This window comes from Anguilla rostrata, chromosome 17 (genome assembly GCF_018555375.3).
Source record: "Anguilla rostrata isolate EN2019 chromosome 17, ASM1855537v3, whole genome shotgun sequence".
NCBI classification, from domain to species: Eukaryota; Metazoa; Chordata; class Actinopteri; order Anguilliformes; family Anguillidae; genus Anguilla; species Anguilla rostrata.
This window is the reverse complement of record NC_057949.1, coordinates 7880464-7895632: the sequence shown is the minus strand read 5'-3', so window position 1 is coordinate 7895632 and position 15169 is coordinate 7880464. Positions and strand designations below refer to the sequence as shown.

The 15169-nt window shown below is 49.5% G+C and overlaps 1 protein-coding gene across 1 annotated transcript in view; it reads left to right on the top strand.

Annotated features, from left to right (window-relative positions):
- Window positions 1-15169, top strand: part of LOC135244208 (protein TANC2-like) — a 157371-nt gene that overhangs the window by 100061 nt on the left and 42141 nt on the right. The window contains 1 exon segment of the mRNA XM_064316499.1: window positions 287-469. Coding sequence (XP_064172569.1) covers window positions 287-469 — 183 coding nt within the window.

The following is a 15169-nucleotide window of genomic DNA, read 5'->3' as shown; positions in this document are numbered from 1 at the left end:
AACAATTGAATAAAACATAATAATGAATGTAATTATGAAATATGTATGTTTTATTAAATAGCTACGTAGTCTTGCGTAGATCCATGATATAGTGACAGCAGAGAGCAGTCATGTTTCCATGTTAAATAGTGAATGTTGACAGCTGCACAGGGCAGTAGTTTTAGGGGACCTTGCTGCAGTACCTCTGGTAACCCCTGGAGTTTGCGAGCTTCAGGAGGAATGTCTGGGGAAAAAAAGTAATCTTTTAATCATTTTAATAGTGTGCACTTCCCCTCCCATCCTGCAGGTGGCAGCTCCACAGACAGCGACTGCACCTTCGAGGGAGACTACACGGTGCCCGCGCTGCCGGTGACGGAAGGCATGCAGCACATCCGCATCATGGAGGGCGTGTCCCGCTCACTGCCCTCCTCCCCGCTGCTCACGCACCAGGCCATCAGCATGCGGCTGCAGCCAATGAAGAGGCTCACAGGTAAGCCCTGCACACCCTACAGTGCTCCGCCCGCTCCGGGCTCCGCCCACACCATCTGATGGGGCACGCAGCCGTGGTACGGGTTTGCCGCAGAGCTTTCTCATCCTCACGTTACAAAATCCAGTTCTAAATCAGAAATAATCATTTAGTCTGTATCTAACGTATGCTTTGGTCCCCGGCAACATGGCGTTCCTCTCTGCTATGGATGGTCCAAGCTCACCTGTTTGGACTCCTAGAAATGTATAAGAGAGAGAGAGAGAGAAAGAAAAAACGTGCACACACACGCATGCACACACGTACATGCAGCATTTCTAACTTGTTGTTGTGCTTGGGAAGTTTGGTGGCTGGAGCCTGAGGTCCTGGTGGAAGGCCTGAGAATTGAGCGCAGTGCATGCTTGTAGTCTTAATAAAGATATTCTCCACGCTTCCTGTCTGAGCCCACGACTAATGCAGATTGTAAGGTTCGCTCCAGTGATAAGAAGGGTATGGGTCAGACTCTGATCTGGCGCGATCAGTGAGGCACAATAGGACCTGGTTCTACACCCACATGGATGCTGAGCTTCATGTGCCAAATGTCCAGGTCCCCAGTTCAGGAACTGGCCCCAAACACATCGCTGCTGCCACAGGAGAACCCCTGGAAGTGAGCCAAACCCACATGGATAATTTGAGGCAGACTGAACAAGCCCATCTCTCTGTCTTGGCGGCATAATGGCTCCTTGGTAGGCCTGTGTTATGATTAAACTGATACTGGCTTGCTGTCTTCAGCAGTGCCTTACTGCCGTGCTAAAACCCTAATGGGGCCCTGTCAGGGTTTGTGTTTCTCAGGCTCTGTCTGTTAACAGTGGCTCTCAAACTTTCCATCTCTGCTCAACCCACTTCTTAGGCAAGCATGTTTCCTGTGGCCCGGGCCTTATTAAAATGTGGCCCATCATTTTCAGATAAGGCGTTTAATGTTTAGCGTGATTAACTGGCGTTAATGCCAGTGGAATCTTTATTATACTGTCTGTACAGTGCATGTACATCCTAGGCTTGTGTTGTTATTGGCCAAAAATGTCAATTTCCTGTCACCATCCACCTCAACCCGTCTGATGGCTGACAGTTATGAAACCACTCCATTAACGCAGTGCAGCGCATTGGAGATCAGTTGAATCTGCATGTCTGAGCACCCCTGACCATTTTCTCAGCGGTAGTGTTCTGCAGCGTAGACGACGCTGTGAGGTGACGTCCTGGCCGGCAGTAAAAATAACAAAAAGAAAAAATGAAAACAGAACAAGAATGTGCACGTGGGAAAAAATGACTGACTACAGCTGATGTTTACGTCTACGTTTCACAGGGAAGCCTAGCTTTCGCTGGTTGACTTTGGAACTGAGAGGCAGCTTAATGGCTGCAGTCCCACAAGCGGCCACTAGAGTTTGCCATATTCTCTTCTACTCTTTGTTCCTCCAGCCTCACTGCCTTGCCAACCTGAGGCGGGCGACTGGTAGAACATTTATGTAATGCGGCGTGAGTGATTTACATGGCGTAATTGCCTATGCTGAAGACCTGCCGTTCTCACAAGGATTGCTTTCGCTGATGTTTGAAGAGGCTGCTTTTGCTCAGGTACGTCTCGGGAGCCGGGAGAGGCTGCTGTGGCGACGTGGGTTATGCAAATGAAATTTCACAGGAAACTGTAATCTTATCTGTAAGAGCCGCCGTCTTTTCAGCGGTGCTGACAACTTGCTGCACAGCGTTGTGTGTTCTGCGCTCTTCTCGTCGTGTCTGGAGCTGCCGCATGCTTTAGCGCATGGTTTAACTGGGCGTCTTTCATTTTAATTTGACAAAATAAAACATTCATGTTGTTTTTATTTTTTGTTTTTTTTAATTGTATGGCAGGAGATTGAGTAGCCTTTGATAAATTGGTCGGCGGCTGCTTTGAGTATTCATCGGGGCGGTATGTGCGGTATGTTGTTTTGCTATCTTTTGAATGCTTTAAGCAGCTGTGGAGTGCTGTGAGGTTTGAGCTTCTCAAATGCAGGATTGCGGGCTTGTTGATTGTAGGTTTTTTTCTGGGTAGGTGGTGTGAATGTTATCCCCGTTTTGGTTTTTATTTATGGTCACGTGTGCAAGCGTGAGTGTGAGCTTGTGCCCCGTAGCCACCGAGCGTAGCCGCGCGGAGCTCCTGTCTGTCCCGCGTGAGGGAGAGCGGGGTGTCTGAGCATTGTCATTTAATACCGTCAGTCACGCTTCATGCGCTGCCAGTCTGAGTCTGAGCGGTTCCAGGAGGAGGCAGCGCGGTGGAGGGGGGTGGGGCTGGGCTGGCTGGGCTGGCTGGGCTGCTGCGATGCTCTGAACAGCCTGTATGGGGGCCTGAGGTCTCTGGCTGCGGGGGTTTCGTGTGCCAGAATGCCCCCCTCCCTCCTTTGCTGTGATGGAGTATTTTAGCATTCAGGTCTGGTCGGGAGCAGAGTACAGCCGGCTGCTGCGTGGTCCTCTGTTTCTGGGGCGTCATGTGAGACACTAAGGCACCACGCTGCCGTCCAATCAGAATGTCCGTCCAATCAGAGCTGCCGTCCAATCAGAGCTGACGTCCAAATAGAGCTGCTGTCCAATCAGAATGGCTGTCCAATCAGAGCTGCCATCCAAACAGAGCTGCTGTCCAGTCAGAGCTGCCGTTGAATCTGAACTGCTGTCCAATCAGAATGGCCGTCCAATCAAAATCCTGGGATTTCCCCCGCCGTTTGTTTTCCAACTACCTTTATGCTCCTTTTTTCTCTTTTGTTTTCTCCCTTTCTCACTGTTTCTTTCTCTTTCTCCACCTCCCACTCTCTTTCTTGGTCTATTTGTCTCTCCCTGCCTCCTCTCCCTCTCTCTCTCCCCCTCTCTCTCTCTTTCTCCCACCCTCCCTCTCTCCCCCCCTCTCTCCCTCCTTCTCTCTCCTACAGACATCGCAAGGAGAGTGCCATCTCCCCACCCACCTCCTCTCCACCTCTCCGCTCCTCTGCTCTCCTCTCCTCTTTTCCTGAGTTACATAAGCAAAGTGGAGGAGTGCATCTCACTGCCTCCCCTCCTCCGTCTCACGCCTCCCCCCTCACCTCCCTCTTTATCTCTCAAATGCAAATCAGATTGAAAAAGTGCTTGAAATAAATTTGTGAATATTGCCAAAGTGTATATGCAAGTAACAAATAAAAATGTTATGCATAACTGTGGCAACAACTAGTAAAAAGGAGAAGAGCCATGTCTTCCGGTGTCTGCCTTTTTCAATTGTAAGGGTATGATCACCCCATCTGTACTTGATACTCAGCTGATGTATGAATTTTTCCAAAGGCAATGAGTTTTTTTGTGTTTTGGTTGCATCATCCCCATATTTCATATGAGAGGTTTTGCTTTGTTTCATAATTTGGTTTGTAGCCAGTTTGGGTGTGTGTGTGCTCTGTGTTGGTCGGGTTAATGAGTTAGTCTGCTTCATTACCAGATCACTCTCTCTCTCACACACTTTCTGTACTTGCACTCCCAGAATGCACCAGTAAAACTCTTTCAAGCCACAGCATGGCCCCGTGATTATGGGCTGTTTCTATCTGGCCTGATGGGTCGGAGGAGTACAGAGGACGCAGAGACATGAGAGAGCTTACCTTCTTACAGGATGTGTGGTTGAATACCACTGACCACGCTACAGGTGAAAATGGCTGCTAAGCTAGCGGGCAAAAATGGCACGTTGATTTCAATGCAGTGCACTAAAACTTTATTAATCCCCTTGTGGGGGGACAATTTAAACTGTTCACCTTGTTTCTTTAACTCTGCTGCATCCAATAGTTTCCCTGATAGTTGCTGGTCTTTCCTCTTGTCTGTGTTGAGTTATGCGCGTTGTTAATTCATTTATTTCTTTGGCTGTAATTGTCTATAATTTCTTTGGCCTTAAATCATAACTGTTAACGATGAATTAAACAGTCATTACAGGACTGCGAGGAGCATAACCCACTTTGCACCTGTTGGCCTGCAAGACTGATTGATATAGCCTAGTTAATTCATTTGATTTGTCACGTTTGAAGTGTTTTATTAAAAGACATCATTTTGGCATTTCGCCCAGGGAAATATTACATTTTCTGCAGTAATAACCGCGATCAATACAATTACTGCTTCCCTATAGATTTTTTTTCTGAAAGACTAGAAAGGGTCTAGTGTCTATTTAAGCCAGTGAGTGAATCCTGTGATCTTCACTCCACACACTGCCCTGCTTCACAAAGCGTTTCAAACCTGTTCAGTTAGCGTATCCCAAACCCATTTTCAGGTTTGGCTGCTCATTTCCTGAAAAGAAAGGCAGTTCTGCACTGATTTATCTTATTGCACCAAGCTATTTGAGCTGGAAGAACATTGCCCTCCCATTGCGGGTAATATCTACGGTCTCTGATTGCAGCTGATATCTATGGTGGATTAAGGGCTCATTCCCATTGCTTATTTTTTTTGCCTCCCTGCTTTCTTTCCTTGCGTCCTTTCCTAGCTCCTTGCACCCATCGGAGGAAAGGGAACAAGGAAAGGATGCGAGGACGGAGGAATGGAGGAAACGTGTATTAGGTAAAGGGAACGTCCTTTTTCAGTCAAGCGTCAGTTCAAATCCACATCAGTTACCAAGGGCAAAACATCCCTTGTCACAGTACGGCCCTTCATCACCTTTGTTTCCCTTGGTTTTCACACCAATGAAATCACTGGTTTGTTAGACACATCAGGCAAATCCTCGTTCTGTTTGTTAGATTCCTTTTTAATTAGGTCACAGTTTATGCTGTAACAGACTGACCTGTTGGTGGCAGGTGATATTTAGACCTGCCATTTCTGCTTCCCGTTGTCCGTTTCGTCCAGTGGCAGAGCTGGCGAGTGGAAGGGGCGGAGCCTGGAGAATGAGCTGGGAGAACCTCTCCGCACTGCACAGCTGCTGTTGTAAACAAAGCTGCTGCCGTTTCCATGGTGATGGTGGGGCCAATGAAGCGGCGTTAGGACAGGCTGTGATGTGTCCGCTTAGAGGTGCCAAACAGGAAGTGCGCAGAAACGAGCCGCTACCTGGCTCCGGTTTGGCAGCGATGCGTGACTACACTGACAGCCCAACCCTGGGGTAAAGTGAGGTTTCAGTGATGGGAGTTGGTTTGGACCAGAAGCCCTGTCGCATTGGCAGGAGGGCAGTGGGTGTGGGGTCGTGAACTAGTGAATCTCAAACCGATTCGCGTAGAACACTGGTGCTCCTTGACAGCCAACTGCGCAAACCAGTGGAGGGAGAAGTCTGTGGCAAGAGATGTGTTCCGGGAGATTTTTTACGTAACTTGAAGGAGAGTGGAACTTTCTGGGGGAATGCCTGGGACACGTCAGTCTTACCAACCCTGAGGGAGTAAACACTGCCCTGGCAAAGCGCTGCTCTCCCAGAGCGTGAGGGTCCCAGGGTTACACAAGGACAGAAAAGACCACCCTATTTTACCCATCATCCTCCGCTGTCCTGCTCAGGTAATACTGACCCTCTTCTGAACCCTCCTCACATCACCTGTCCTGTCAGTAACGGAGCCGAGTTGTTATTTGTCTTTTCTTCGTTACATAATTCTTCCCGAGTTGCCGGAATCAGGTGGCTGTGTTCCTTTAATAACTCCTTGCTCCTTTTTTTTTTTTTTTTTTTTACCACCTCGCTCCCCTTCCTTTCTAAGCACCCACCCATCAACTCCGCCCCTTCTCCCCGCGTGGTTGCCATGACAACTGCAGCACTGCACCATTCATCTCCTTCAGACTGTGGGCTCTGAGCGCGCGCACGCACACACACACACACACATACATACACACACGCACACACACAAGGAGGAACGAGAGAGAAAGCAGCACACTCTCCTCCTCCATCCTCCTTGTCACTTCTTCCTCTCCCTCGTCAGTGAGAGAGCGAGAGAGAGTGGGAGAGAGCGAGAGAGGGAAAGGGAGAGAGAGATAGAGAAGAGAAGAGTATGACAGCAGCCGGAGGGATGTCACCTCCATGTCCCCTCTCCTCTTTGGCTGTGTGAAGGCCACCTGGGCGCTCCGCTGCCTGTTCCTGAGGACCTGAAGGCACAGAGCGGGATTTACTCTCCCCAGGAAGGAACCCTCAGAGCTTTCCTCCCCCCATGGTTTGTGTGTTTATTCTTTTAAATAGTCGTTTTTTTGTTGGTGTGTATGGGAAGCGCTCGCCGGGGTTGTTTTGATGAACTGCTCACCGTCACAGGGAAGGGGACAGGGAAGGTATACCACTCCAGCTCAGCGCAGTGTGGGCTGTGGTTTGAGAACGGTGAGCCTCACTCTCTCTTTCCCTCTATCGCTTTCTGTCTCTCTATCCCTCTTTCTTTCTCTCTTTCTCTCAATCCCTCTCTTTCTCTTCTCTCTCTTCTCTACTCTCTCTTCCCCTGCTCTCTCTCTCTGTCTCTCTCTCTCTCCCTCCTCCCTCTGTGCCTCTCTCTCTTACTGACCCCACTCTGAGGTCAGGGCCTGTCCCTGTTACCTCAGCGTTGGGATGTGTTGAGCTGTGTGGGGAAGGGTTCCAGTGTAGTATAATGGGAACGGAGGTGGTTGTGTAAAGTCACAGGTTCAATTCCCGTGTTGTACACCTTGAGCAAGGTATTTAACCTGCATTGCATTCCAGCTGTATAAATCGATGCAATGTAAATGCTATGTATCTGTATAAAAGCGTCTGCTAAATGCCTGTAATGTGAAGGCGATGGCCGGCTCCTCTGTGCTAACGCCGGGTTAGCAGGGTTAGCGGCTGAGGCCTGGCATTGGTAGGGATGGATGAAGCTGTACAGACTTTAATGGAGTGATGGATGAAGCTGTACAGGCTGTGATGGAGTGATGGATGAGGCTGTACAGGCTGTGATGGATGATGGATGATAGAGGGATGGATGAAGCTGTAGAGGCTGATGGAGTGATGGATGATGTAGGGATGGATGAGGTTGTACAGGCTGTGATGGAGGGATGGATGAGGCTGTACAGGCTGTGATGGAGTGATGGATGATGGAGGGATGGATGAAGCTGTACAGGCTGTGATGGAGTGATGGATGTTGGAGTGATGGAGGGATGGATGAGGCTGTACAGGCTGTGATGGAGTGATGGATGATGGAGGGATGGATGAAGCAGTACAGGCTGTGATGGAGTGATAGGTTTTCCCACTCCCTGCATTGCATGCTGGGAGATCCACTTCCGTATTCATGTGGAGCCGTTGCTAGTCTTGTTTTTCCTGCCTTGTGTGCCCCATCTCTTAGTGTGTGTGTTCTGCCCCTTTCTGTACACTGTGTATATGCATGTTATTTTTGTGTGTGTGCCAGTGTACCCATGTGCGTATTTGTGTGTGTGTGTGTGTGTGTGCGCGTGTGTGTGGGTGGGTGTTTGTGTGTGTGTGTTCTGTGGGTGGATGTAGTGTGTGTTTGGGTGTTTGTGTGTGTGTGTATATGTGTGTGCGTGTGTGTGTGGGTGGGTGTAGTGTGTGTGTGTGTCTGTGTGGGTGGGTGCAGTGTGTGTGTGTGTGTGTGTGTGTGTGTGTGTGTGTGTGTGTGTGTGTGTGGGTGGGTGTAGTGTGTGTGTGTGTGTGTGTGTGTGGGTGTAGTGTGTGTGTGGGAATATTCTCCTCCTCGCTCATGCATCCTGAGAACAGTCCCACTCTCCGCTGCAGAGAGAGAACAGAATGTTTCAGGAGGGTGTCCATGGGAACGCGTGACATCATCAGCGGCTCACGCTGGTCCCCGGGGAGACGCGACTGCACAGAGAAAGCTCGCGGGAGCGACAGAGCCAGCTGTCACTGCGTTAGGGAAGGAGATACATCCGACCGGCCCTCGCCTTCAGTGTTCCCGCCAAACACCCACTCAGCCCTCACCTGTAGAGAGCCGTTATTTTCCTGATTCGGAAATAACAACCAGGAGACCGGGGGCGAGGGTTCCGGCCAGGCTGAGCTGGAAACTGTTGCCCTGGCAACGGGCACGCACTATTCATCTATGACAAGCTACATGAAAGAGTCTTTTTTTTAAAGGGTGAAAACGTGGCATCAAGGCACCTCCTCAAAGCTGTCACATGGCCCTGTTCCCTACCCCCCACCGGTACAATGGTTCATGGTGTGAAGAGCAAATCCGGTAGGACTAGTGTTTTCGATCTCTATTCTCTGGGCCTTTTGTTGTAATTAATGGAAGTGCAGAGTGTCAGTCTGTTCATTTTTGAGGGTTTTGTTGCTGTGGAGACTCCGTTTGTCTTTCGATTTCGAGGATATCCAGCCTGTGTTCACGTAGAAACTTTAGAGGGTCTGACCACAGACAGAGTGGAAACAAGCCTTTGTTGATGAAGATCCTCATCTTGTGGCCCACGCAGAGTGAAAATTGATGAAAAGTTTTAGTAGGCCCTAAACACTTGTTGCTTTGTGAATCTGGGGACTGTATTGGTGATGCTAATCTTTTCATTACATATTTTCTCATCGGAGGAAATGCACAGTTTGATGTGCTGTCCTTTTGTGCAGTGAGATGCAGTTTAGGAGTAGTACCTTCTGAGGGGCACGGCATTGATGTTGGAACCTGCATGCCCATGGTTCCCCTTCTGCTTCTGCTCTCTATTGTTCCTGGGCACTGCTTTGCAAATGGAGACCCCGACATTTATATTTTGAAAGAAATACGCTTTTAATAAATAAAAGAAGCAAATGGTCACTGAATAATACATTGAAAGCTTCTGTTTTGATTATTTATCACAATTTAAAATGTGGAGGTCGGTGCCACTTCCCTTTTCAGTAAGTAGCGATGTCGGGAAACGCGGGAGTGGGACCGAAGCTGATCCCTCTGGGATACGGAAGCTTAACGCGCGAGGTCCTCGTGCCGAACGGGTGAACGGTCCGGGATTCGCTGAGCCTCTCGGCCCTTTCCCGCGCCCCTGCTCCGGTTGTTTTGAAGCGGCGCCGAGCAGCGGACCGGCCCTGCGGAGCGTCCCCCCCTGGTGACGACGTCGGAGACCCGGGAAGCGCTAGGCGCCGTTTGATCTCCCGTCCAATTAGCGGATCTGGCAGACGGGAAAGTTTCCGTCCCCGAATCCGCGCGCGCTCGCGGAAACGTGGCGGCTCGGCGCCGCGGGAAAGGAGCGGATCGGCGGGAGAGCTTTGAACCCGCGCCGCGCTATTATTAGCTGCCATTCTCTTCAAACGGACCGCGAGAGGGAGGGAGCCGCGCACCGCCCGCCTCCTCGCCCTCCGGAGAACAGTGTGAGAGGAGCGCTCCTTAAAAACGTTCAGCAAAATAGGAAAGCTAAAATTACATTACATTACATTACAGGCATTTGGCAGACGCTCTTATCCAGAGCGACGTACAACAAAGTGTATAACCATAACCAGGAACAAGTATGACGAAACCCCTAGAGAGAAGTACCGGTCCAAGTACAGGGAACAACCGCATAGTTCAACCTGGACCCTGGTGGTTAAACTGATTAACACTAACAACGAGAACGGCAACAACGCAATCTATGGAAAAATAAAAATAAATAAAAATACAAGTAGTCGTTAAGACTGGCGCATCAACTAAGTCACCTATTAAACAGCTGCCTAGTTACAACCCTAAGTTTAGTCATTTACAGGGGGGAAGGGATGGGGAGAGGTGCAGCCTGAAGAGGTGGGTCTTCAGTCGTCGTTTGAAATGGGTCACAGTCTCAGCTGTTCTGACCTCCACAGGGAGGTCATTCCACCATCGTGGGGCCAGAACAGAGAGGAGACGTGTTCTGGAAGTGCAGGTGCGAAGAGGGGGAGGTGCTAGGCGTCCTGAGGTAGCAGAACGGAGGGATCTGGCTGGCATGTAGGGTTTGAATATCTTTTGAAGGTATGCTGGGGCTGATCCCTTGACTGCCTGGTATGCTAGAACCAATGTTTTGAATTTGATGCGAGCTATAACAGGCAGCCAGTGGAGGGTAGTGAGCAGGGGAGTTACGTGGGAGTGTCTGGGGAGGTTGAAGACCAGACGAGCCGCAGCATTCTGAATGAGCTGCAGGGGTCTGGTGGCAGATGCCGGTAGTCCAGCCAGAAGAGAGTTGCAGTAGTCCAGGCGGGATAGAACCATTGCTTGGACCAGGAGCTGGGTTGAGTAGGTGGTGAGAAAGGGGCGGATTCTGCGGATGTTGTATAGGAAAAATCTGCATGCCCGGGTTACTGCTGCAATGTTGTTGGAGAGAGACAGCCTGTTGTCCATCATCACTCCGAGATTCTTGGCGCAGGGTGATGATGTCACTACGGTGTCCCTAAGGAAATGGAAAAGTCGAGGAGGGGAGAGGATAGAGCAGGAATAAAGATTAGCTCTGTCTTTCCCGGGTTGAGCTTCAGGTGGTGATTGTCCATCCAGCTCTGTATGTCCCTCAGGCAAGCGGAGATGCGGGCGGGGACCTGTGTGTCCGATGGGGAGAAGGAGAGAAAGAGTTGCGTGTCGTCGGCATAGGAATGATAGGACAAGCCATGGGCAGATATTACAGGGCCAAGGGATCTGGTGTACATGGAGAAGAGAAGGGGACCAAGGACTGAGCCCTGGGGAACTCCGGTGGTGAGGGGACGAGGTGGTGATACCTTACCCGCCCAGGCAACCTGGAAGGAGCGGTCAGAGAGGTAGGACTCAATCCAGTCAAGGACTGTGCCGCGGATCCCTGTTGCTGCCAGGGAGGACAGGAGGGTAGAGTGGTCCACAGTGTCAAATGCAGCGGAGAGGTCTAGGAGAATCAGGACAGAGGAGAGGGAGGCTGCTCGTGCGGCATGGAGTGACTCACTGACCGAGAGGAGTGCAGTCTCAGTCGAATGGCCAGGCCTGAAGCCAGACTGGTGGGGATCAAGCAGGTTGTTCTCAGAGAAATAAGCAGAGAGCTGGTTAGATGCAGCACGTTCGAGTGTTTTGGATAGGAAAGGGAGGAGAGATACCGGGCGGTAGTTCTGAATGACTGAAGGATCTAGTGTGGGTTTCTTCAGCAGCGGGGTGATGTGGGCCTTCTTGAAGGATGAGGGGAAACATCCAGAAGATAGGGATGAGTTCACGAGGGAGGCGACAAAAGGGAGGATGTCTGGTGTGATTGCTTGAAGGAGAGATGAGGGGATAGGGTCGAGGGCGCAGGTGGTAGGGCGGTGGGTGAGCAGAAGCTGGGAGACTTCAGTGTCTGAGAGGAAATGAAGGAAAATAAAAAAAATGTTCTCAAAAATAGTACAACATGTTCTCAAAAATAATACAATTCTGATTGTGTTTCTTTAAAAAGTCTTTATTTATTTATTTATTTATTTATTTATTTATTTATTTATAGAAGCTTTACATTGACATTATAGCAGTTAACCCCTTAAAAGAATTAATCTAGATTAGAATCTGCATCACATTGGAAATTTGTGCTGAAGGTTCGGATTGACGTTGAAAGAGCTGATACAGGAACAGAATTCATTTTCAGGGGGACACAGGTAAGTGCAGGAACGCTACTCGACCTGGACGTGACCCTACAGCCAGCCTAGCTGTGGAATCACCTTACTGGCGCAGGTCTCACTCTCACACCTTCATGTCTAGCTGCTCCCAACAGCTTATTAATGGAGTGTCAGGTAGGGCTGATATTCAGGGTCAGGAGAACGGATACGTGGGCGGGGCTGTCGAACCCCCAGCCTCCACCTGCATGGGGGGGGGGGGGGGGCATGGCAGGGGGAGCTCGCCATCGGCGTCTGATCAGCGTCGTCGGGAGAAGAGCGATGTTCAGCCACGCGGGACGTCGTCGGGCTTCCTGCTTCCTCTCATTAATCTTTCCTGCGCGTGAAAGGGGATCCTTACTGCGTCGGGTTTGGAAATCGCGAAGCTCGGAGCCTTTGGTGTGAGAGCAGTGAAATCTGACATGCCGCCATGAAAACCGTGTCGGTTTGGTCTTGGGTGGCGACGGGAGGACATAATTTCGGAATGCTGGGAATTTGGAGGGGGAACATCGCTTGTAGCACAGATTATCTAGACCAGCCCTGTTCCTGGAAATCTACCGTCCTCTAGGTTTTCACTCCGACTCTAACAAAGCATGCCTCATTCAACAGCTAGCGATCTGGTTGAGTTGCTAATTAGTAGAATCAGGCATGCCAAATTAGTTGGAACAGGGTTGGTTACCACTGCACTAGACAATCTGTGCTACATGCAGTGTTCCTCTCCAGAGTGACCAGATGCCCAGTTCTGTATTATTATCAGTGAAGGTCTCCATAGTTACCAAGTTGAAGTGTTCCAATTTGATGTATCATTTGAATACTAATGAGCGGGTGTGGCCGCAGACAGTACTGAGGCAGTGAGTATGCTGCGACAGTACTTCATGAATGTTTATAAACCATAATGTTGCAGCCGAAGCTCCTGGATTTTGGAATTAGAGAAGACTAAAGGAATGCAGGAACTGCTAGGCTAAACGGCTGAAGGATCTGGTCTGAGCCAATCAGGCGTGAGCTTCAGCAGGGGTCAGAGGTCAGGACCTTGTTGTGGAGCGGGAAGAAGTGATTGACAGCAGCAGACTCTTCCTCAGTGGTGTGTGGACCTGCATGCTTGTGCTCTGGTGGGGGTCAAGGTCTTCACCCTTTTTTATGACCCCCCCCGGCCCCACTGCTCCGGTACTGTGCAGCATCCCTTTTGACCCGGACTCATGATTGAGCTGAGCATCGCTAGAGTCTGATTGACTCCATCTCAAAAGTTCTCTGACGCTTTTTGGTACACTGGCACATCATACAAAAAGGGAGAAACTGTTAAAACAGGTGTGTGAGACGGTGACAGGGGGGCAAGGGGGTCACAGAGGAGGGGAACTCATTGAGCTGCCCTATCCATGGGCTGCCACAGGTCACGGTGGGAATCTGACCCCTCCGTAGTGAGGGGTGACGGACGGAACACCGGCCCCGGCATCGACAGAAATCTGGGGCAAACTTTGGCCCTCGGGGCACGCTCTCCCTGCAATCCCCTCTCTGTCTGAGACCACTGTGATAGCTTTCAGAATCCGCACATGTAACTGCCACCGTCCCTCTGAAGATCACTGCCCTTGCATTAGCAAGCAAGGTAGCTGTGAGCTGCCATCTATATTTAGCGCTGAATTGACACTAGTCTCTGGTGTGCGTAATGACGTTTGCTGCTCATGGGAGCCCGAAGCTAGGTTCTTTACCTTTATTTTCTATGGAACTGAGAGGTGTTCCACGTTGTTGCATTGCAGCTTGGATAAGCGTGGGACGAGCTAAGTGCTGTGAGAAATTGGAAGCGTTTACAGTATTCCGGGGAAACTTTTCTTGCACAGCAGGAGAATCTGAGCTGGGCTTTTAAGCAACAGCTTTGTGGTCAGAGGACCAGATCCATAGCCCCCACTGCTCATCTGTATTCTGCCTGTATGCTCATATTATGTGTGTGCGTGTGTGTGTGTGTGCGTGCGTGTGTGTGTGCGGTAGTCTGATGAAGGGAGGGAGAGAGTGAAGCATGCTGGGATGCTAGCTGGTTTGTTAGGCCTGTTTCTGTGAGTCATGTGAGTACAGTAAATGTGCTGGTTTTGAGCTATTAAATTCTGAAACAGTAGGTTGTGATTAATCATATAGTTCAGACAATCAGTCATGATTAATCATAATTTTGTTTGCACTTCTAAGTAGTTTTGGGATCACATTTAAACAGTTTTTTGACAGTTTGGAAAGCATCAGATAAGGGAAAGAAACAATAGCTGCTTCAAAGGCAAGGCAAATTTCTGAAAAAGGAATAGGCCTTGAATGACAGTTGGCGCAAAGCTAAAAATTCTTTTAATTTGCTAAAAAAAAGAAGAAGAAAAAAAAACGAATATGCACATGGAGTACAGTAACTCAGCACCTCTTCATTAGAGTTCATCATCTTTGCAGGTGCCCGTCATCATCTTTGCAGATGCTCACTCACTCGTGTTCAGCGGCTGCTCTTTTAAGTGTTTCCACTGAAATTAATTAAATGGAGTTCTTAAGCGGTTTAGATTCGATGTGCGTTCTGAGTAACTGAAAGACAAAGAAATGATCTGCTTCTGCCGCTGATCCGTGGAACACAAACTCCAGCACAGCTTGGCTGCTTTACAAATCCTGTCTTGATATGCATTGTTTCTCTATACAGAATGCAATATAGTCTTAGCTTTGCTACATTAAATAATTTACTATGTGAAAATATACATTGTAAGACTAGATGGTTAGGTGTTTCGTTGTTTTTATAAAATAAATACTAGCAGGCTCATGGCTGTTCTGCTCAGCCAGTTTCTGAGCCAGACGAGCTTGTTGGAATTTTTTCATGGCATAACGGCTGTTTTTCTGTGCAGTATTACCAGACAATGGGGAAAGCCATTCGCAAGTTCTGAATGACTCTTCTCTTTGCAGTAGTGATCTCCGTTGTCGTAGTGTATTCCGCACGATCTGCAAAACTATCCGGTGGTATTGGTGCGCCAATTGCCAAACTCTGGGATGGGGAGAGGCCAGTTGTTCTGCCCACTTTCCCCTAAGCAAATAACCGAACAGCTTCATTTGGTTGCTAATAACCTCCTTCGGCTTTTGTAATGATAGGGTAAGATGTCTGCCAGTCTGCGGAAAAAAAACCCAACAGAAACCCCCGCCTCCCCCACCCCCCTCACCCCCCACCTCTCCCCAGAGACAGGCAATGCAGCAGAATATTTCAGCTGTTCACAGACACCAGGTCTGCATGATGGCTGACTCCTGTCAGAGCTGCGAAGCTCTGCGCATAGCTGCGCTGATTTTCAGTCCCTGCCTGC